We start from the raw sequence: 23,244 nt of genomic DNA on the forward strand, positions 1-23,244 counted from the left end.
ACTAATGACACTGATTCCTTTGTCATCTTCATTCGTTCTCTGGGGTTGTCCTACCTTCGCCTGCCACTAGCGTCATTTATCGTCACTTTCGTAGTTGATAAATAAGCGGTAAGAGCACACAACAACGAATATGAGAATTGTGACGTCACAATTTTCGAGACTATGCCAGTAAACTTTTTCGCAGTAGAGCTCTGGGGAAATCCTATAAACACCAACCAATATCTGTCTCACCATGGCAAACAATAGCTCATTCGAAAGCCAAGACTCTGATGTATTGAAATATACAATAAAAAAATTATGTAATTTATGTGCTTTAACGGTGCTTATGAATTAACCCTGTATCTGTACTCTGTACTGTACTCTGTGATCTTGGCTGACAATATCCCACCGCTGCCACCAGGTTGTATATCATTGATCACGCTTGGTAAGGTCAGCCAACTTGTAATAGATCCCACCTAGTAGTGCTTGCAAGTGCCATAAGAATATAGCGCAAAACTTCACTAAATTACCACCCACAAGTGTTTTGTGAGATTATCATCTAAAGGTTGGGAGATAAATAACTAACACCAGATAAGGAAGCTGTCGAAAATAGTAAGCTTTGTGACAATGTGACAACAGATTTGATTCGACTAACAAGATTATAGGCTGTTCACTGGGTACACCAGTTAATATAATTAGATTGGTTAAGCCGACATCATGGCAAGGCTAGGGAGCTATTCAAAGAATTGGTTTTTCAAAAAACCGTTTGGTGTTGATTGCTAAGCAAATTTTAGTAATTTGCTTAAAAAGGAAAATAATGCACCCCGGTTAAACACCTTGACATATTTCATGTCTGTAAATAAGGCTACTAGCATTCAATAAAAGTAACAATGTTGCAACACATTGAATTTATTTCCGCTTGGCAAGTTTTCATTGTGAGCAAGATCATTTTACTCAAAATACCAAATAAATTATTTTCTTAAGGTATATTTATTTACTGCACCCAAATAACAGAAATATATTTGATTGCTACTACCTAACATATTCTGAATAACCTTTCACAACAATATTGAGTGCCAGGGAGGGATTAACCCTAATAATCAAAGCGCAGTGGAAATGATTTACTTTTAGCATTACTTCATTCTATAGTGTTTGTTTAGATAGGTCTGTTTTGATGATGGCAAACTTTTTAATACTTATATGGTATTCACATTATTTTGTTTAGTTTATTTTTATGAAGTTCCCTACAGAATTGAGAGAGGCATATACGGTAATCATAAATAGCGCATACATATCCCATATATCACCCAAATGAGAATATAGTCTGTTATACTTTGAATAATTACTTTCAAGATATATTTTTCTATTCAGTTTGTAATAAAACCATTGCAAAACATTAGTAAGTGACTGAAATGCGCTCAATTTTGTAGGTAAGATATAAAAACATTCATCTTATTTCAGATTAGCTCTGGTCCGCTGAAATTCCTAGCTTTTCGTTTATTGTCATCCATCGTAATATATAGCGCAACTCCGTACTGTGTACAGAGGTGAACTTGGCTTCTTCAGCAGAATCTCATTTTAAAACTAATATTTTCCAAATACAGTGAAATATGACAACCTTACCGAGCAGATATGATGTAATTATGACACCCTTATCAAGGTCACTGTATATAGAACATCTTAAATACCAGCTGATCTATCAATAACCCAAGGCCCCCACATGGGCATTTACCCGTAACCTACAGCATCTTCCAGAATTGTATCAACTCTTCATGCTGCTGCTGATCGCTGATGCAGCTAACATTCAGTGTTTCTAATCCACATGACGCGAAGTATAAACACAATAAAGCAACAGAAATGGCTGAAAAATATTTCAGGTGTACCAAGTTTTCTAGTTGGTGTGTACTACAAAGCAAGGACAAGTTATTAGATGTTTAGTGATAAATTGTCATTACTCGCCTAAATAATAGATATTCGAACTTGATTCAAAACCACTTCTTTTTCTGTTAGAGAATTCGCACCAAACAAACACTTCTTGCAGTACAAGGCTAAGATATACTAATATCACCCACACGCTCATCACTAAATTGCTATTCTCCATTTAACTAGTTCATATAATCTAGGTAAAAGAATTGATTCATGGAAACAGGAAACAAAAGATAAACAGATGAAAGGCCATCAGCCTTCATGAACAATGTGCATTCATTATTATATAATCGCTGTTATATATTAATAATTGCTACAATTATGTATTATATACCAAGCATAACAGTTCCTGCATCACAATTTTATTGCTTTATAATTCAGGTTTTATAGTTAACATTACGCATTTAATGACCACACATGATAAGCGTATTTAACCAACAGTCTATTTCTATATTCAAATAGCAACATTCACATGTCATTAATTCAGATGGAATTTTTATACCTAGTGCTAATACTATTGGTACACTTTGGTAGCCATGCTTGGCCTAATTTTAATAATAGCCAACCAATCGGCTACCACAGAAGTTGTCTTACATCCCGGTAACCAGTTCACTACATATCCTAGCTGATGCTTTAAACGTCCATCTGGACAGTGAAAACATCACACTGCGTAGTTACATTTCTTTAATACAGAGAAAAGGCTTGTCTTCGCATAATAGTTCTACAGCTATAGAAACCTAAATAACTGTTAGGCATGTTTCAACATTGTTTTACTGTGAATTGTCATTATGGACACTTCTGATGAGTATTGAAGAGATCCGTTCAAGAAAGAGTTCACTATTCATGTATGACTCTATTTGCTGCTAGTAGCTGGAGGAGCTGCAACTTGGTCTCCTGAACCTCCCTCCAGGGTGCGGAGCAGACGGAAGAGACCAGCTGCCTCGCGTATTCTGCTGAACTCTATGCAAAATGCCTGTACTTCTATGAATATGTCCTGCAAGATGGTGCCTTATCATTAGTCATAGTGACACATTGAGTGACCAGAGTGTATATTATATGTCACCTATTGGCTTTACAGAGACTGTCCAACCGACCAAACTCTAGAATAAATACAGGCCTATCTTCACACCACTGAAAGATTTTTGTAGACATTGTAAGCATACTGGCAAATCTGAAGCCCTAGTTAGGCTGATTCAACTAATCGACCTTTGGCTTATTAGCGGTGTCCTACCACACAAAGTTGTCGTCAGAATAGTCACTTTTAAAATCACTGCCACCTTTTTCAAGTTGGTAACCAAAACAACCTCTTTTTTCACATTCATTATTTTAATACAAATATCCATTCTGGTGGCACTGGATTGCGTTTAAACCCTGAAACTTGCTCAATTTGAACTTCTGCTAACCAAAAGCATGGCTCAACCAGCGACCTTCACAAACTTATTAGTAATGTTTGGGAGCGTTGCTGATTACTCCACGAAGAGTGACAGCCGTCTCAGGCTTTTAGGGCTACATTTCTCGTACTGAAAATAGACCGAGATTGTCTTTAATAATCACTGTCTGTCACAGACATGGAAACGGGTTTGCTGTCAATGTCGTGGCATTTCATTGCTGTGTACTTTAATTATTTGGCAGTCTATAAATGCTGGACCAGATGCTTCAATCCAAAACTAGTGAAGTTTCGGTTGAACGTGTTGATTTATGGACAAATAATAAGTTAGTAAAGGTACGGCTACACGTAACAAATTTTTCGTTGGTTCTAACGGAAATCACGAAATGATTGAAACACACAAAATTATTCTGCGCTGCTTGAATCGTGCTAGCGAGCACGATTCCAGCAGCTTTTGCAATTAGTATAGTCCAAGAGACGTATAATGACACACAATAAAAGTATAAGTGCAATTCAACATAGTACACACAATGCAACTGCTTAGATTGCGTTACTGTATGTATTTATTGTTTGGACGTTATAGCTACAAATTGTTTATTTTTTAATTGTATTTCCTTTTTAGCAGCAAAAGTTTTGTGGTAGAAAATGTTGCCATCTTTAGCGCAATCAAATCGGTTGCATCGTATTTACTATGGTGAATTTCCGTAATATATTTCTTGCATGTCACATTATGTTGTTGGACTACATAAATTTTAAAATTATTTTGCAAGAGTCGTGCTCGCTCACCAAGAATAGCGCAACTTAAACAGTTACATCGTGTGTTCTATGTTGAATTGCTATCATACTTTTATTGTGTGTCACGATACATGCCTTGGACTATACCAATTGCTAAAGCTGCTAGAATTGTGCTCGCTAATAATTTGTTTACAGTAATCTGTTAAAAACGTTTCGTCAACGAACTTGGTGGACATGCACAGCTCAAATAATTCTGTGAATTTCGACCGATTAATTCTGCGTTGTTCGTGATTTCGGCCAGAACTCAGAACCAACGAAAAATTCGTTACGTGTCGCCGTACCTTTAGTAATCCTACTTACACAATCATCATCACCTCGTCACCTGCATTGATAAATGGTCGCCTCGTCTGTCACTTTTTAAATATCCCTGTCGTCGGATCGTCAGAATCGTCACAAAACATGGGAGGACCCCCATTAGCAGTTCCCCCCTAACCCACCACTAACATCTTGGCTACACACGCGCACCCATGAAATGGTTAGCTGATGGCTACAACTGATGCTACTAAACGATGCGGTGTGTTGACTAATGAGAATTGATTTCAGTCATGTGAATGCCATGACACTCTTGTCGGATTTTCCATTACCTATCTAATATTGATCATCAACATTCTGGGAGAACAATAATGTTTTGTACAGATATTTGTATTACTATATAATTGTTAAAGAAATAAAGCTACGTGTTAAAAATTAAATCAGCGAAGTACAAAAATTCAGTACAGTAGAAACAACATACATGTTCATTTTGACAAGACAACAACGTATTGCCTACGCGTTGGCAATGCAAACGACACAAATCATCGGTGTGTCAAATCGAATCAAACAGGCAAAGCTAAATAAACATTGATGATTTCATTATCTTTACATTCGCTGATTTATGTACAAGTTTATATAATACCATAAATAGCATATGGTTAGATATTTTGTTTGAAGTTAAATTCTTAACTTCATAAGTGAATCTAGTTGAAGTAACGCATATTAAAGCATACTAGAAACTCAAATTTGTCCACAAATTTAAACAGATGAAATCAGACATTGTCTAAGTAAGCATGGATAACCTCAACCTATCAATGATTGCGTGTACCGTAGAGGTCGAAGCTTGCGTGTGTCATCAAAAACGAAAATTAAATCAACAAATTTTGTAGACTGCCAGCCAAGTTGTAATCAGTTTGTTGAAATAATACACTTCTATATTATCTGTACATTGTATTCAATGTTAAGCAGATTGAACTTCACATTATGAAGTAGTCCACACACAAACTTATCACTGAATGGGAGATGACCTTGTAATGACACTACATTTAAAAGAGCTGCTCTCAACAACTCTAACAAACACCACACAAAAGATGATTGACAAAGGTAGAGTATTTAGGGGCTAATCGTATGTTGTTAACAAAATAATGAGTCTAACGAGATAAGAGTTACCTTACCTTAACATCGATAATCTTATTTCGGATAAGTGACTGAAGGAAGACGCAGACTAGGCGAACCAGTCGGCTCTGCATGTACTTCTCCTTGATCTGCTCACAAGTGGTGATGCAGTTAGATATGTAAAGATGAATGAACTCTGATGGGAGGTCGACCACCTGCAACCATTGTCCACGTATTTATAAAGTCACACAAATCTAACCACGCTGCAGAATTACTGTAAGAGCTGAATACAGGCTCTACAGTAGATACAGTCAAAAAGTATAAATCACACTGAGCCCTTAAAATTGTAAACAAGGCTCATAAAATGAGATAAGACTATTTGAAGAACTAGGGTTATGTCAAAATTGATTTCCGATTAAAGAATCTCCACCATTGAGCCAATAACACGTACATGTAAACCATTTGTCTACATTTGTTTTCAGTGAAATTTGAAGAAAATATTTTTAAGTTAAAAGCTGCGAGAATGTTCTTGCAGGTCACAGAGCTACAGAGTGTGTATGGCCGTTCAGCTGATCTGAGAGGACGGAGAGCTGCCTTCATACGCACACCTTCCTTTTAAAAGTTTCAGACAATCTTCTATCTTATACAAAATGTATTTTAACACAACTCAGTGATGAAGCCTTAAGATCAAAACATCAGTAACTACCTAACATTGATAGCCATAAGTTATATGAACATTGCGAAGTGTTAGCTTGGGTTCCACAAATATGCACACTGTTACTAGCAATGACTTTGCAGTCTCAACTTCTTATTCATCAAGACAACCTGCTTACAGGACATATTCCAGGGTTGTCTATACCCAAGTACAAGACTGTCATGCTAATAAACTGAATGCTAATAACAACCTACTTTCAAACCCAACCTTTTTAGTGCCTGGCGAAATACCACACAAAAAATGGCCGTTATTAATTCTTATCTGCAGGCCTATTAAGTGTCCACCTTAATTGTAATGTCCTCCCAGCTGCTTTTAGATCAGACATGTATCAATATGGCATCTGACTCAGTAAGACTAATCACATCAAGTCATCCAATTAAATCTTATACAAAATATAACCATGCTTTTATAACATAAAAGGATGAACTAAATAGCATGCTTTTTTGCAACAAGAAATGCAAAAGCAAAAACTTGGCCTTCACTTGAACACTATAACTTGATTGGATAATGACAGACTTACTATTTTCCCTATGACACTTACACTTATTGCTGTGTAATTTTATAAGTGTAAATGCTTCCAAAACCTTATGAAATAGGATGCTATGTCGCTACATGATCTATACAACTATGTCAAATAGGGTATACAGAATTTTCCCGCCTCGGAGCCGACCAAAGTTGACGCCGAAACGCGCCCTCAATTCCCGCCTCGGCATCAACCGAATTCGCCGCCTCGATGCTAACCATCAATTCCCGCCTCGGAGCCGACGCCGAACATCGACAGTCAAACAACAACGCCGACATTCTAAAGAGCAGTCGCTGAGTGATTCCATAGTTAAACGAACCATCCTTGATCGAGCCTCCATTGCATGCATATAGGTTACTTACATTGTAATATACCTTTTCTCTTTCTCAACTTTCTATTGGCTTTTTTAATAATAAGTATAAACTTTTAACAAATGTATTAAATTTTAACTTTTCTTCATCCTTGTCTTTGCGTGTGTGCACGAGCATGTAAACAAATGTTAGGTTACTGTTGAGTACACTAGCGTTTTTATGTACCAGAGGGCTTTTTTATAATGCTTCAACTACAGCAGATATTAACCTGTCACCCGGTATTGTACATATGTAACAACAATGTCATGGCTATGTGTAGCAACTATATACCCATAGTCACTTTAATAGTTTTAGGAAATATATATCTTTTTATTTCCATTTAGCTTCTTTAAGCATATTTTTGACAATTTTCAACATGCCGTCCTAACTCCAAGTCGTCGTTAAGTAAGAATTACCTGTATGTAAAGTCGTCGTTAAGTAAGAATTACCTAAATGTATAGTCGTCACAATCGATCATAAAATCTGGGTATTTTGTGACACTAACAACGTTTAATTTATAGCAGAACTGCTGTCACTCTGCTAGTTTAAAAAATCTCTATTCAACATTTCAGCCCATAAAATTCTTGTATACGTAAACATATTAGATTCTGAAACGGCTTGCCATCTTAAAGCAGACGTTCAATACCTAAAAAGTTTTTACACGTCTAAAGAGGGAAAGACTAAAGAATGTCGATAAAAGACTGGATCCGCCTTTCTTGCGTCACTGCAGCCACGAGGCCCTATTAAGAAATGTAAAAATCATTCCACCGACCACACACTGACATTACAGAAATCATAATTTACTGTAATTGCCATAGCTGTTGAAACATTTAGTGCCAGAGCTAGCAAATATCCTTCATATTTACAGATTTATGGCCAGCAATCAGACACATGATTGAATTTGAGAATAAACCTGATGAAGACTGTCAACTTGCTCTGATATATGGCAATAACTCATGTCAAAGTGCACTTATGTCAAAATGCTATTTGTTCAATGCAGGGCTACAACCATTAAATCCTATGGGCGAAAAAAGGCAGGTGGGGAAGATTTGGCTGAGCCCTCAAGAAATGAGAATGTATAATAGAAACCTACGCTACCGTAGCAAGATTGAGCTAAGGTTAACTTAAGAATTTGGACTAGCAGAGCTTACATATTATGTGCGGAATGCAAATAAAAAAATGAAAAAATCAATTTCACATTTAATACTGAAACTGCTGCAAGCCAAAAGTGAGGTAAACACTTATATGTGGCAGACAATCCAGGTAGAGTACATAGCAAGAGCAGAGGAATGGGCAAGCTGATGACAGGAGTTGAAAATGTTAGTGACTTACTGTAGTGAGTCTGTTGACTACCTCCATGGAATGCAGAGACATCTCCATGTTGACTAGTACATTGAAATACCTGTTAAAAGATGTCAACCAAATTATATGACAGCTGATGATAGAGGAAATAACTGAAGCGAGCTGTGTTATTGATGAAAGGTACTCATAAGACAGAAGTCGGATTATTCAAATGTCGGACCTCTTGTCAGTAGAGCTTCGCTATGTGACGATTCAATTGTTTAGCGACGATTTTAAGGCAGACGATTTGAAAATCGCCGCCATTTAAAGAAATATCGCCAATCGTATAAACGATGTAATCGTATAACGATGATTATCTCACACCTGATTAATTTCAGAGTGAGCGATACTGAAACTAAAACGCACAGACTCTCTAGTCTTAAAATAAGCTCATTCCACGTCTTTCCATGCACACAGGCATTCATGAAATAAATGTTTTCAATTATTACAAAGACAAAACAGTTTCTTTTCAAATTAAAATATACAAAAGAATATTAATAAAAAATTATAAGTTTTTATACATAATAATAATATCGTGATATATCGCAAATCATCTATTTACAATATCGAATCGCCTAGTAATTTTTGGAAATCGTGAAGCTCTACTTATCGCCCTTGCTACTCAATTGTAGTCAATGAAAGTCTAAATGGTACCATTTTTTTGATGAGTAGAAAACCGAGTTCCATGCTTATCTTGATGTCTAGTTTAGCTTTCATAATTGATTTTTAGCAATGCTATGCCTTTGAAACAAACAGAAAACTGGCCAATGAAGTTACTTTTATTATACAAATTTGTTAGAGGTTTTCAACCCTGCAAACATTACATCAATGTTGGCTCTAGGCCATATCATATGCAGGAAAAAAGGAAAAACAAAATTAAGATCAGTTGCCAAACCGCAAAAGTTCTCATCAAAGATCTGAATAAATAACAAATATAGCCTTAGTGCTTACATAGCCTGACACTCCTGCACATAAAAACCGACGCAGCTATTAATGCCAACTGGTGGCCTAAAGAAATAAAGTGGGGTACCGTTTTACCATTTATGTGTCCAGATGAAATGCCACATAATCAACTTATGCTTTGAATTGATTATAAAGAAGTATTTAATCAGAATTTGAACAAATACAGTAGAACCTCTACTTACGAAAGACTCTACATACAAAATTTTCAAGTTACGAAACGGCTTTTAGTAGAAATTTTGATTTGATTTTCGAAACATTTGTCTAGATATGAACAATGTATTTTGTTTAATTCGGTTTACAGCTCAAAAACTTACTGATAAATAATTAAGGCAATAACATAGAGTATCAACACAAATTCATTATGTAAAACTATGTAAGAATTTATTGTATAAGTATTAAATTATAAAAAACTAAATAAGTTATGTTTTTATTGTCACATCGCCTTTAATTTAAAGACAAGCAAATTAAGGTGAAGCTTTGGTGATACAGAAGATGGATGGTATATAGGTAGATGTTGTGATAGAGATGTGGAGCTGGTCTAACCTACACTATGAGAACTTTCCTTATAGGAGCGTCTACTGTATTGCAAATTGCTTCGCATATCGAGGCAAGTACTCAGATTTGTATGGTACATGTTACAAAAATTTGTATGTTGCATCGACCACAAATCAAAATTTGACTACACAGTGTGTTCTCACAGGAATATTCCCTCTAACATAATACAGTTTTACTATAACCAGGTTCGAGGCAAATGAATTTATATACAGCAACTGTAATGAAATAACCTACCCTCATGCAGAAAACTAGTTGACCAAAAATATAGTTTTTAGCACTTCTCTCTAACAATGTCAACAGAGTAAACAAATAAGGTTATGGATTAATAATAAATAAGTAAAAGTTTGAGTAAAGTAGAAAACGCTGACTTACTCTGTAATTTGATTGGATGACATCAGTTTGAGCAGGACATCAATGGCTACCATTGGGTTGTTCTCGACGAGTACAGGTAACTTTGATGGTGTTAATCCTACAGATGAATACAACAAATGAAGTACGTAAGCAGAATTGACAGACAGAATCTACCAGATTAAAAGAATAAAAATATTTGATATTTAGAAAACAACTGAAGGAAGAGGTATAGCGACTGTTCTACTATGATTGACAACTTTTATAGGGGACATAATAGACAATAATGCTGCACGATAAAGCGATATAATTCGATGTGACGATATATTTCATTGGACGATTTTATATTGGGTCAGTTTTCAAATCGATAAGAATATTGAAGCCGATATTTTATCGAAATATCGGCTTATTTTGTTTTGCAAAACTGGAGTTGTCTAATTTCCTTATTGTAAAGAGGGGATAACTCCTGTTTTTCAACCGATGTTACTCAATATCTTCTCATATCATTCATGTTAGGTAGTCTAACACTACATATCGAAAGAAGACAACTCCAATGTTCGATATTTTCCGATATTTGATATATTTAGAGACCAAATAATCGAATGTACATGCAAAGATATATCGTGCAGCACTAATAGAAGATAAGTAATTTCCTGGTAATCGAAACAGTTTATCAAAAACATATTTTACGAACCTGAAGACATAAAACATTTTTTAAAAGCTATGAAGCGGTGAACATGAAAAAATCTTACCAATGATACACTGCTATTTCTTATAGGTAAATTCTTATAAAAAAGACTTGAAATTAAATTGTTTGTCCTTATGTCGCCAACATTCTTACACACGCCCGCTTCTGTTTTAAAAGTTTACTTGCAACAAAATTCACATTGCAGTTATTTGGTATCAAAAGGTTCACCATGTCTTACTCTGCTGTGTTGTAGGTGAAAAATATGTGGAAATGTGATTACAAACTCTTACAAGCTCAAAAACGAACAGTTAATTGCAGCCATCACGAAAACGCCGTAATTTGGAATCTCTTTATTTCAATGAGGTACTCAAACATTGTGGTTATTGTTTTGACCCGTGATGTTACCATGTGAAACTAAATGCCAATAAAAGGTTCAATATAAAACGTCACGTAGCACTAGTTTATGACAAACATTTGGGGTTCTACCGAAAAGCCCTTTATCAAATATAGATGCTCGCTACTTTAAAGTTTCGCTTCAATTTCGTCTAATCATCTATTCGTAATCTGATCATGTGACCCATACCTCCTGCCAAATTAGCGCGAACAATTTCTGCAGCATTTTTCAGCTATCTCAGGTGACCAACAGACTCGTCATGTTTATCAGTGGATGATATGCACTCCTTACAGCTAAGGTTAAAAAATTAAATGAATTTTTAGGCTAGGTTGTGAGATATCAGTGCTCAATGTGACAGCATTACAATGACGATAAAACAGACGCATAAGAACAATAGACATGGTTTTATTGAATGCATGAAGTATATTAGTGGAAATATTTCGACGAATGAGGTTGCGTGAAAGTGTAAACAGAAGCCATCTTGTACAACTACATCACATTTAAGCCATTTTGGAAAGAGATTCTAATCTACGGCGGTTTTGTGATGGCTGCGATTAACTGTTCGTTTTTGAGCTTTGAGGAGCTTGTAATCACACTTCCACATATTTTGAACCTACAACACAGCAGAGTAAGACGTGGTGAATCTTTTGATACCAAATAACTGTTATGTGAATTTTGTTGCAAGTCAACCTTTAAAGTTTTTGATACAGTAAACTTATATTTTCAAGTGGTCTTAATTGTATTAATATAATTTGTTATAAAAAGACTATTTTATAATTGCTATATATTAATTGACCTTATCCTTCCAAAATGCCCATTTTAATAATTATGTAAAATGAGTTGTAGTTGTCTTCTTTGCACCAATAATAAACTAAGCCTATAATCCAAGAGCTGATAACTACCAAAAGTTTACAGGAAGTGATTATGGAATTGCCTGTAAAACATTAAGGGTATACAGTAGAACCTCTACAAATGAAAGACTCTAAATATAAAATTTTCATTAATATAAAACGCCTTTTTGGTAGAATTCTTGCTTTGACTTACAAAAGATATTTCTCGATATGAAAGGCCCTTGTACGTTGGTCTGTTTGTTATTTTCATGTCTTGGTTCATTTGCTTTCCATTGGTACGACTTAGAATGCCTCTAACTCGGTTTCTATTGCAAGCACAAGTTAGTAAACGACAAGTGTTTTGCTTTTGTTCGTCATATAGTTTGGAGTTATCATACACCGTATACATGGTAGGACAAGTTTTGTTTTTAGCAATTCAACTTCTGCATTTGCTGTCTGAGCTTTTTCACTCGTAAACAACATTTACTTTGAACAAAATCAAGACAACAATACAACGCCCACCTCTTCTGACCATCTCCAATTTTCGAAGTTTTTTGTTAGCCTTGTCTAGATGCAAAAAAAACAAACAAACAGACCAATCATAGTTCAACGTTATTTCTCAGTCTTTTTTCTACCATGTAATTCCCTGTACCAATATAATTCTACCATGTATGTACTACAGGTTTAATCAGCATATGCATTTATCATTTATACAAATGTTATATCTGAGTTTTGCGGAGACTTGAAACAGATTAGCACATTTATATAGTAGAATCGGTTTCTACATGCAAAATTTTTTATTTACAAAACGGCATCCGGAGTGAATTACTTTTGTAAGCAGAGGTTCCACTGTATCAAAAAACTGCGCCTAAAATGTATATATTTTTTGTCAATGTTTATAATTGTAAGCTATCGCTGTGTGCTTCAATGAACCAATTTAAAGAATGAAGAAAGGAGGTGTATGAGAGACCTTTGCGCACTATTTTTACAAATGCAGCAAACAAGTTTAGGAGAGATGGACTTTCATTGGCTGTTGAAAAACTAGATACTTATTATATATCAGTGCGTTTACACAAAATATTTTATGACTCAAGTTGACCTAATTTAAGTGTCAAAATTGCCTGTTACAAAAAGCTTTCACGGTCTCGCTAATCTCAATGTTCCAGAGCAAGTGCTTAACTCTCATCACGCAACTCGATCAAAAAAAATGAACTTTTACAGAATTCCCGTAGATTTTATCAAAAAGTATTGGAATTTTTCTTTCATTTTAGATTATTTTTTAGATGTTTGAGATGGTCTGACTGCCAGGATGTTGATAAAACTTGATAGCAGTCTATGACGTCTTATGATGTCATAGACTGCTATGACGTCTATGACCGCTATGACGTCTTATGACGTCTTTAGTTGTCCGTACCCCTCATCATATGGCAAAAGAAAAAATTTTGTTATGTAAAACAACCTGTTTGATGCCTATATGTATATGTAATTCCAGTTAAAAATAAATGTAGAATTTTTGATCAACCAAAGGAATAGTATAAATAATGTTTTGACTTGCGATAACTACTGTTGAGAATAGCTCTATGAAATAGCTCTATGTCAATTAAATATCACGCTTACAATTTAAGAGTGCCATGTAAAATTATCTGACCTAAGCGCTAAGACGTGAGAGTTCTATGATAAAATGACAAATATAAAGCGGGAGAGACTTCACCGTACCAACCTATGTGATAGACAAGCTTTGGGTCCTTTTTAAGAGCATTCAGTAGAGTATCCTGTTGCGGCAGTGTTAGCGCCGCCTTGAAAGCTTTGGCCATGAGACGTCTCACCTCTGTGCCCGCTGATTGTGTTGTGCACATGCTGTAGTCCCAGGCTACCTCATGAGATTCTATACTTGGGTTCATCCACACGAGCTAAAAACATCATTATTCCTTGTAACAGAATGTAAACAATCGCATTGAAAATAAACTTACACAAACTTTAGTAGATTTATCAAAAATTATCAATATTTTTCTATCTTTGGCGATTGGTTTGTGATGTTTGAGATGATCTGACTGCCAAGAAGCTTCAAGATTTAAATTCATAAAACTTGAGAGCGGTTAAAACGCTCTACAGTGACATCACTATGCCGACTACAAAGACACGTAATGCTATAACTTGCTTGCAATAGCCGATATCAATTATCGCAACGATAGCACTTAGTGACGCGCTTTCGTTTGTATTTTTCCTCTGAGCGTTTTAACAGCGATCAAGTTACGCTATGTCAATTATAATATTGAATCATTTTGGCAGTCAGATCAAACAAAAACGATGCCAAATAATAAAAAATACTGATACTTTTTGAGAGTATCTACTAAAACTTTGCGCCAGTTCATCTTTAACGCACTCCTAGCAGCGGTATGCTTTGAACCTTAGCTGGGTTCTGACAACTTGCTTGGAGATTTATATGAAGACCCCTAATTTTGATCATTAGATTATAAAACTTGCCAATCCCAGCAAGCGAGGCATTGGTCAACACCAGAGCCAATTAGAAGTTCGCTTATGCTGTTAGTTCAACTCGGTAAAACAGCGAAACCCAAAAATGACAAACCCACTTGCTCAAGGCCGGCAGAAAATTAAAATTTCCAAAACTTTTATCAAATGCAAATTGCAATATATCTATTACAGGGATTAAAATGACGGTTAGCTAGAGTCGTTCTTCTAATCTCATGACGTGAAATGACAACTTCAACCAAATCATTGTTTGGTCTCATGCTAGGATTTATGATCGTCAGACAAGCACTTAATTATCTGAAACTGTGTAAGGGTTAGACTGCCACTAACCTCATCTCTGGCGGAATGAAGAGGAGGAGCTAAATGGAGAAACTCGGGCTTGAGACATTTCTCGACGGCAGCCCCTGGCTCGGTGAGTAGAGCCTCAATCGTTTGCCTCTGCACATCAGGATTGATCGGACCAAGTTTGTTGAGCTGCTGTTCAATCCTGGAACATAAGATCAATATTGCCAGTGCACACAGAAAGCATCAAATTCAGTGGGTGAGAATAAAATTAGGAAGCTGTTTAATAATTATAAAAACCAAACAGAAAAAGATGCAATGCGAAGTTAAAAAATAAAGATAGTCCGTAGATGTTTCTAAATTATATAAAAATTTAAAAACCAAGAGAGCAAAAGTTCAATTTCTTACGCCACTTGTCGCACATCTGGGTCTCCCAGAATGCATGGAATGGATGTCTTGGCAGTAGATGGTAGCTCCGATTGCCGCTCAACGAGTGAAAGATGAACTCCGCTGACATCGATATTTGGTAAGTTAGTCGGGTCGGTCTCAAGTATCTGCTGCGGTGTCTTCTTGAATATCTATAATAAGTAAAACAAACTACTGGCGACTGCCTAACCCAAAGACAGATGTCTACCTGCAGACACCTGTCTAGCCAAGAGACAGGTGTATATCTGCAGATACCTGTCTACCACTGCCTAGCTCAGAGACAGGTGTCTACCTGCAGACACCTGTCTACCACTGCCGGGCTAAAAGACAGGTGTCTACCTGCAGACACCTGTCTACCACTGCCAGGCTCAAATACAGGTGTCTACTTGCAAACGCCTGTCTGTCATTGCCCAGCCCAGAGACAGGTCTTTACCTGCAGACACCTGCCCCTGATGTGCTACTTCCTAGGCTGTACTGTAGTTGGTAGAAAAACTTAATTAAAAGCCAACCGCTAAAGCTCACTTTTACTATTATTTACTTTCCTAACTCTTAAGACCAGTAAGATTTTAACTGTAGTTTATCAAACAGCAAAACCGCCTTCTGTGTGCTGCACACTACGTATATCACAAATTAAACAAACTAATAAATTGACTCTAGTTCTGATACTAGTGAAAAAACACTGATGCTTTTTTGAGTGCGTCTACAGACTTCGGACTGATCTAGCACAAAAGCGATTGTGGTTGGATGCCCTTCTTACCACCATCAATGGTCCTTGTGTGAACCACCAACCTACTGATTATAAGCCGGCGTACTAACTACTGCGCCACAACTTGTATATATCCCTGCATATATATGTATATATATATATAATAAGTATTTTAAATAAAACAGCTTTATCAATGTTGTGATCTGTGAATAAAACACTGAATGCTGAACAATGCCTCAAATTAAACAAATAAGTGCTAGAAGGTAGAATGTCAATCAACAAGAAACACATACATCCTTTGAGAGACTGGTGAGGATTTGAGCGAGAAAGTGTCGCTCCTGGGGAGTAATTCGCTGTATGGCCCAGTGCAGTTCTGGAGTGTGACCAGTCTCTGTATGGTCCGGTGAAGGGTTCTACAGTACATTACCATGAAGTTACTCCATATCATCGCCTTAGAATTATAAAGTTTATAGTATATCAAAATATTTCTTCAATGCACACCAAGATACACAAAATACATTATAATGTATTGTTTCATCATCCTACTAATTCTGATTTTTGTACAAATTATGACACGTATTTCAGAAGATCTCCAACGTGAAAGTGAGCTACTTTATTTATTTTCCCAAAGTTTGCATATTATCTTCTCTCAAGTAGGCTGTTCCAATTTACAGCATCAGTTCTATGTGAACAGATGAATAGGAGGTGCAACTATAATTTCCCTGCGCAACAGGTGAAGTATGACATATCTAACAGCAGCGATCACGCTATCATAGTGAACACGGAACATGTGTATTTTTTAAGTAGCTGCATTTCAATTCATTAGTTCTAATAAACCATAAACATAACAATGAGTCGATGTAGTTCTTACCAATAGATGTACAAAGACAGACGCAAATGGATGTGTGCTTAGTTCACTTTTGTACATATCAAATAGTAAATAGATAGCGCCGAGCCTCTGGGTAGGGTGCAGTAAAAGGTCCTTATGCTGGAGCATCAGCACCTGCATTCATAATCAGAAACAATCATGGAGTTAAGTCTAATCTAAATTACTGTTTCATTGTTCAGCCATTTGTGTTCCATCACTGACACCAAATACATGTACACAAAGTGTTAATAATATCTAGTTTTTATATTTCATTGATGCACTAGACACCTTAGTACCATATTTGCTACAAATACATTTTGAAAAAGTAAATTATATCATAGCACACGACTGGTGTAGTCTATAACGGTCATTACATAAAGCCTCTACACTCATGTTTCTAAAATGATAGCATAACCGGCAAATCTTATCTAGGCAAACACTTGTAGATGTGCTAACGGAAAACGGGAGCCACAGGACAAAGTTGGTTGTGATCCTAATAGCATCATAGTGTACCGTGCCTAATTGTACAAATTAAAGCGTATTAGTTGCCTCATCTGAAAGAGTACAATAAAACAGGATAAACCTTGTATTTAGTAACAAAACTAATTTAAATTTATGTGTATGTTGGAGTTATCCTCTTGTTGAGGTTATGCGCCTGAGTTGTATTTACCTCTGATAGAAGGGAGTTTAGATTTAAAAATAGAAATAAATTTGTTATGGGTTAAGCTCAAACCTGGAACCCCTAAATTCCACATAAATGATGACCGAGGCTGGAGACTAAAACAGTTTTTGTATATCTAACGGTCTGCTAACAAGTACTCAGTAAAGTGATCATGGACAAATGATGCAAGTGTTAGCACAGCCTCCACCTCAAGTCCTGATGTATCACAGAAAACCAAATGTACTATATGAAGCCTGGATAAAACATAAGACAATTTCAAGTTACTTAGTGGGTTTGGTCAGCTGAACAATGCCATAAGGAGAGATCAATTTATTGCCAGTTTGGACAGTGCAAGTTAGAGAACATATTTTAGACTGAACGTTGAAGATCTGGCAGTCGTCAAGGATGCAATCAAAACTGCTAAGTGGGTATAATTTGTGAGGAAACAATGAGATGTCTAATGGTCGAAAGCAGACTAAATAAAACTATTTATGATTTTGTAGCTGATTTGAAAAGACTCATTGTAGGATATAACTATAATAGGTATAGAGCAGAATATGAGAAAGGAATATGACTGGATCAGATAGCAGAGAAGGTGAATGACAATAAAGTTAAGAGAAGTGACTACCGAGAGCTAACTAACTGAGCAGACAAGCTAAAGATAATGTCATTACAGGATGCTGCAGAGATCTGCTGAGCCTGCGCATTAGTAAAATGCCAAACGGACTTGTTGCAAAGAAATAACTCCCGTGCGAGTGGAGTGAACAAAGTAAATTCTCCACAGAAACTTAACCAGTCTCATTCAATCCCCAAAAGACTAGTCAAATGTCAAGCATGTTTTCAAGTAGGCCATTGATCAGTGATCCATCCTGTCGAGCCAAGTCAAAGCGGTGTAATACATGTAATACAGTCAGTCAGTTTGCTGGGCGTAAACTCTGCAAGAGTGAAGTAAAGGATAAGAGTATCGACGAGCCTGATTGATGTACAATGCATCAATGTGTTATCTATATACAGCAGAACAGGCATAATGACCAACTGTAAAATAGAAAATAAAATGCAAGCTAGCAAAGCCATTAATATCATGTTTGAAGTAGTCTGTGGTTCAAGTGTATTTATTCTACCGGATATGTTTCTAATGGCTTTTCTGAAAACTGGTTGAGACATCCTGTAAGTTGCCTGCTTATTCTGGCAAGTTTATCCCCGTTGCTGGTTGTTGTACATGTACTTTAGATGTGTAGGTCGAAAAAAAGTGTGCTAGTGCTTTTTTATATAACTAAAAAGGGTTGTGATATTATAGATACAGATGCTATCAAGCCTACTAAATCTAAACTGTGAATTTGTTCTTAAAGGTTGACTTGCAACAAAATTTACATTACAGTTATTTGGTATCAAAAGATTCACCATGTCTTACTCCGTTGTGTTGTAGGTGCCAAATATGTGGAAATGTGATTACAAGCTCTTAAAAGCTCAAAAACAAAAAGCCGCCGTAGATTGGAATCTGTTTATTTCTCTGACGTATTCATTACAGTTTGGTTATCGTCTTGTCGCGTGATGTCCTCACGTGAATTGAAAGGCCAATAAAAAGCTCAATATAAAACTTATCGTAGCACTAGTTTTACCGAAGACCCCGTATCAAATATAGATGCTCGCTACTTTAGTTTTGTTTCGGCATTATCTAATCGTCAAGTCGTAATCTGATTATGTGACCCAATACTTCGCAAATAATTTTTGCAGCACTTTTCAATTATCACAGGTGGCCAACAGACTCGTCATGATTATCAGACAATGACATGTACTCCTTCGACCTAAGGATAAAAAAGATTGACGAATTTTTACGGTAAGTTATAAGATATCAGTGCTAAAAATGATAGCAATACAATGACGATAAAAAAGACGCGTAAGAACAATAGACATGGTTTTATTGAATGTGTGAAGTATATTTGTAAAAATATTTCGACGAATGAAGTTGCATAAAAGTGTAAACAGAAACCATCCTGTAGCAACTACGTCCCATTTGAGCCGTTTTGGAAAGCGAATCCAAACTACGGCGGTCTCGTGTGGCTGCGATTAACTGTTCGTTTTTTAGCTTTTAAGAGCTTGTTATCACATTCCCATATAATTTGCACCTACAACACAACAGAGTAAGACATGGTGAATCTTATGATACCAAATAACGGTAATGTGAATTTTGTTGCAAGTCAACCTTTAAGGTTGTTGGCATGATAAAGTCTAATATAATCAATAAGAAGGCTGCAAAGTATGCTCATACAATAAAGTCGACTGGCCTGATGTTAAGTTGGTGAAGCAAAAATATAGAGCACCATCCTATTTTGTTCACGACAAATTATGCTCAGGTCGGATCGATTACATTTTGAAGATATTGTTGCCCATTGATTCAGCAAAGTGGGTCTCACTTTTGGCAGGTGATGGATAAAGAATCATCACGTGATATTCGGATATGTGTAGCTTTATCGGCTCTAAATCAGAATATTCTAGTGGACTGTTTTCTTCTACCTAATAGAGAAAAAATAGTGCATTTCATGAAAGAAGGCAAGGCGTTTAGCACTTTGGATTTAAAAGCTGTACATCATCAGATGCCTCTAACTGATGATCCTAAAGATTTGACAGCAATTGTTACTGCTCAAAGTCTGATCAGATGGACTACAATTCCATTCGGTCTGGCTTCTGAACCTAATTTCTTTAGCGAGCTCCATGGATAGAGCACTGAATGAGTGTTGCAAATTTTGGGTCTGGAATTTAGATGAGACTTACGCCATTTGATAGCGACACAAAACCTCATGATGCTAATCTCAAGACGGACATCGGGAAGTTAGACAAGATTAACCCCATCCTAAACTACTCTCAAATGTAGACTCAGACAACCTACTGTTGGGTTGCGGAAAAGTTGTATCAGTAGTGAGAGGATTACACCTTTGCATGACAAAATGGCTGTGGTGATGTTGATGAAATGTAAGACTAGAAAAACTCCTAAAAGTTTGTGGAGATGAGTTATTATTATGTGAGGTTGATTTCCAGGCTTTTGTCAATGACAAGTGGTCTAAGAGGAATGGTTAGAGTGTATACCTCAGATAGTGAGCGGCATTTGTGGAGCAATCAAACCATAACTGAGTTTCATACTGCCAAGCACACTACGGCATGAAGTGAGGGGTTAGTGGAATTTGATAGCAGGCTCAAGACAATCATAAATACACAATGCTAGTGGTGTAGGATTAGGTACGCATTTGAGCCAAATACAAAATGATAGGTCTGCGCGCATAGTAGCATTTTCTTCAAAATCTCTTTCAGATACTGAGTCAAGCAATAGTACTCTTTGAATTAACAGGCTTAGACATAAGTTTGGGCTATTGAGCAGTGACACTCAACTCTGTGGGTGACAGCTTTTACTTGAGCCAGATAACAACCCACTCACCTCTCCATATGGTGCGACACTGCCTAAATGCACTAGACAGTGAGTACCCAAATAGCGCTCTCGGCTTATGTATATAACTTTGACATAAAATGCGTCAAAGGCCTAATCATGTAATAACAGACAATATGCCCAGGCTGCCAGTAAATAATAGGTCTCTTGTAAAAGATGATGACTCTGAAGCAGTGGTTATGGTTATTTCTGCTTTGGACTTTAATGAGTTCATGGCAACTTGTTATCAGATGTTGTGATTCAGGAACTGGTCCAAGTTATCAGGTCCAAATGAAGGATTCTATAAAATGTACTCGATTATTCCTATTACAAACTGAAAGACGAGATATCTTTGCATGATGAATTGGTGTTGAGAAATGGGCGTATTGTAGTCCCTGAAATAATGCAAAGACAAGTTATTGGAATAGCGTACAAGGCTCACCAGGGTATCACTAAATATAAGAGATATTTTGGTCATTCCACCTGTTCAATGATATGAATAACTTGATTAAAAATGCAGTTCGTGATTGTGGACCGTGTAAAATCAATGATAAATCACGTATTGCTGAAGATGCTCCTCTAAAAGCCTGTGGAATTACTACAACAGGTTTGGCAAAAAGTTGGCATTGACTAAGGAGGTTCATTTGTGATTGGTAGTCACAGTAAAAAGTTTGGTGATGCTTGTAGGTTATCGCAGAAAGTGGCCAGAGGTAGTATCAAATTGAAGAACATAATATAATTTCTCAAGAGAACATTTACTACAGAAGGCTATACAGAAAAACTTTTTGTGAGCTATAATTCGATGAACTTCGCATCAAGGGAGTTTGATGAGTATCCGTTTCACATGGAATTAAACATGTGAGAAGTAATCCTTATTACCCTTGCGCTAATGGTAAGATTGAGTGTTTTAGTAGGACATTGAAATAAACTATTCATGATGCTGTTCATAGGCAACTGGATTGGATCAAAATAATGTTAGGTGTTCTGCAATTTCATAGGTATCCCCGAATTCAACCACGGGTGATGTCTCTCCATTTGCCTTACTTGCGAAGAATGCGTATGAAGCTTATGTTGCTAGATGAAGATTGTTCAGGTGTTAATGACAGGATAGGTCTTCATTAGGCTAAACCGATAGACAAATAGACGTAGACCTGCTACAGACCTTCGTTTTTTAGACCGTTTTCTAGCTCGAAGGGACAATCTAAGTTTTTTGATCCCATTGCTATCAATTCTCAAATAAGTAGCTCCTAACATATATTGCCTCAGCAGTGGGGAGTCAGCTAATCAGTCACACCTCACCAGGGCTAATTCACCAGTTCGCCAGAGTCCTCCTAATCGTGAACTACCGGCCTATCTTTCAGATTTGCCACACAATGAAAGTTTTTGGAGAGAAAGAAAATGTAGTGTTGAGTAAAATATGTACTAATATGTTGGAGTTATCCTCTAATTAGGGAAAAAGTTTTCGTCGTCTGCCCTGAGATTAAGAATTAAAAGTAAATTTGTTGTCAATTAAACTTTAATAACTTGAAACTGTCTTTTATTAAGAAAACCTAGATTCGACAAAGCTAATATAGGCAATAATTTAATAATTACCAAAGCTGTCCCTATTCTGAAGTGATCTTGCTTGCTAAAGCATCTGTTCAGTGTATAACTTAGATTCTCGAATGTTTGAGTTTTCGTAGCTTCTTCCGACAGCACGCTGAAAAAGCATAATATATAAAAACAGCTATCAGCTACTGCACCAGAACTGTTCTATGAAAATAAGAAAGACAAAATTAACTCTTGATACATATATGAGCCGAGAAGATAACTTGGGTCATTTGAAAAAGCATGTGGGCCTACTGCCTTTTGCTATATATATCGAAACCTAACAACCTACCAAAATGAATATAATGACAATCGCAATGCTTTAATACACAACAACTGAAAAACTGTTTAATAAACCAATCGCATGGTTGTTTCGTTTCGAAACGAACACATATTAAAAAATTTGAACAAGGGCAAAGGGGCAACCACTAAGCATACAAAATTTTAAGCACTTCATTAAAACGATATTATGAAGTTACACTAACAACATCAACGTTTAAGATACATAATACTATAGGTATACCCAAGAAGCGAAGATAATTCTTTGGTTGTCAACGCCATCCTAGATGCTAGTCCATTGAACTATAACAACGAGCTGTAGTACGCTACCAAATGCAAATAAAAAAGCGAGCCAAGCGAAACGA

The 23,244-nt window shown here is 36.4% G+C and overlaps 1 protein-coding gene across 1 annotated transcript; it reads right to left on the bottom strand.

Moving 5' to 3' along the window:
- Window positions 1–2,153: 2,153 nt before the first annotated feature.
- Window positions 2,154–23,216, bottom strand: LOC137389905 (CCR4-NOT transcription complex subunit 11-like). Its single transcript, XM_068076072.1, has 11 exons — window positions 23,124–23,216; window positions 22,607–22,712; window positions 16,938–17,069; window positions 16,360–16,479; window positions 15,343–15,512; window positions 14,983–15,139; window positions 13,883–14,072; window positions 10,275–10,371; window positions 8,376–8,445; window positions 5,515–5,670; window positions 2,154–2,899 (listed from the first exon to the last, which is right to left on the bottom strand). Exons 1-11 carry the CDS (start codon window positions 23,159–23,161, stop codon window positions 2,759–2,761), a joined length of 1,377 nt encoding a protein of 458 aa, XP_067932173.1. The 5' UTR covers window positions 23,162–23,216; the 3' UTR covers window positions 2,154–2,758.
- Window positions 23,217–23,244: the final 28 nt, after the last annotated feature.

The sequence above is a fragment of the Watersipora subatra genome, chromosome 3 (assembly GCF_963576615.1).
Source record: "Watersipora subatra chromosome 3, tzWatSuba1.1, whole genome shotgun sequence".
In the NCBI taxonomy this organism is placed as follows: domain Eukaryota; kingdom Metazoa; phylum Bryozoa; class Gymnolaemata; order Cheilostomatida; family Watersiporidae; genus Watersipora; species Watersipora subatra.

Excerpts from the sequence above, each read along its gene's own strand:
- LOC137389905 (XM_068076072.1), bottom strand. The coding sequence starts at position 23,161 with ATGGCGTTGACAACCAAAGAATTATCTTCGCTTCTTGG. Across the intron at positions 22,713-23,123 it reads GAATTATCTTCGCTTCTTGG|CGTGCTGTCGGAAGAAGCTA; the intron begins GTATACCTATAG and ends ATGCTTTTTCAG. Across the intron at positions 15,140-15,342 it reads CCAGATGTGCGACAAGTGGC|GATTGAACAGCAGCTCAACA; the intron begins GTAAGAAATTGA and ends CTTATGTTCCAG.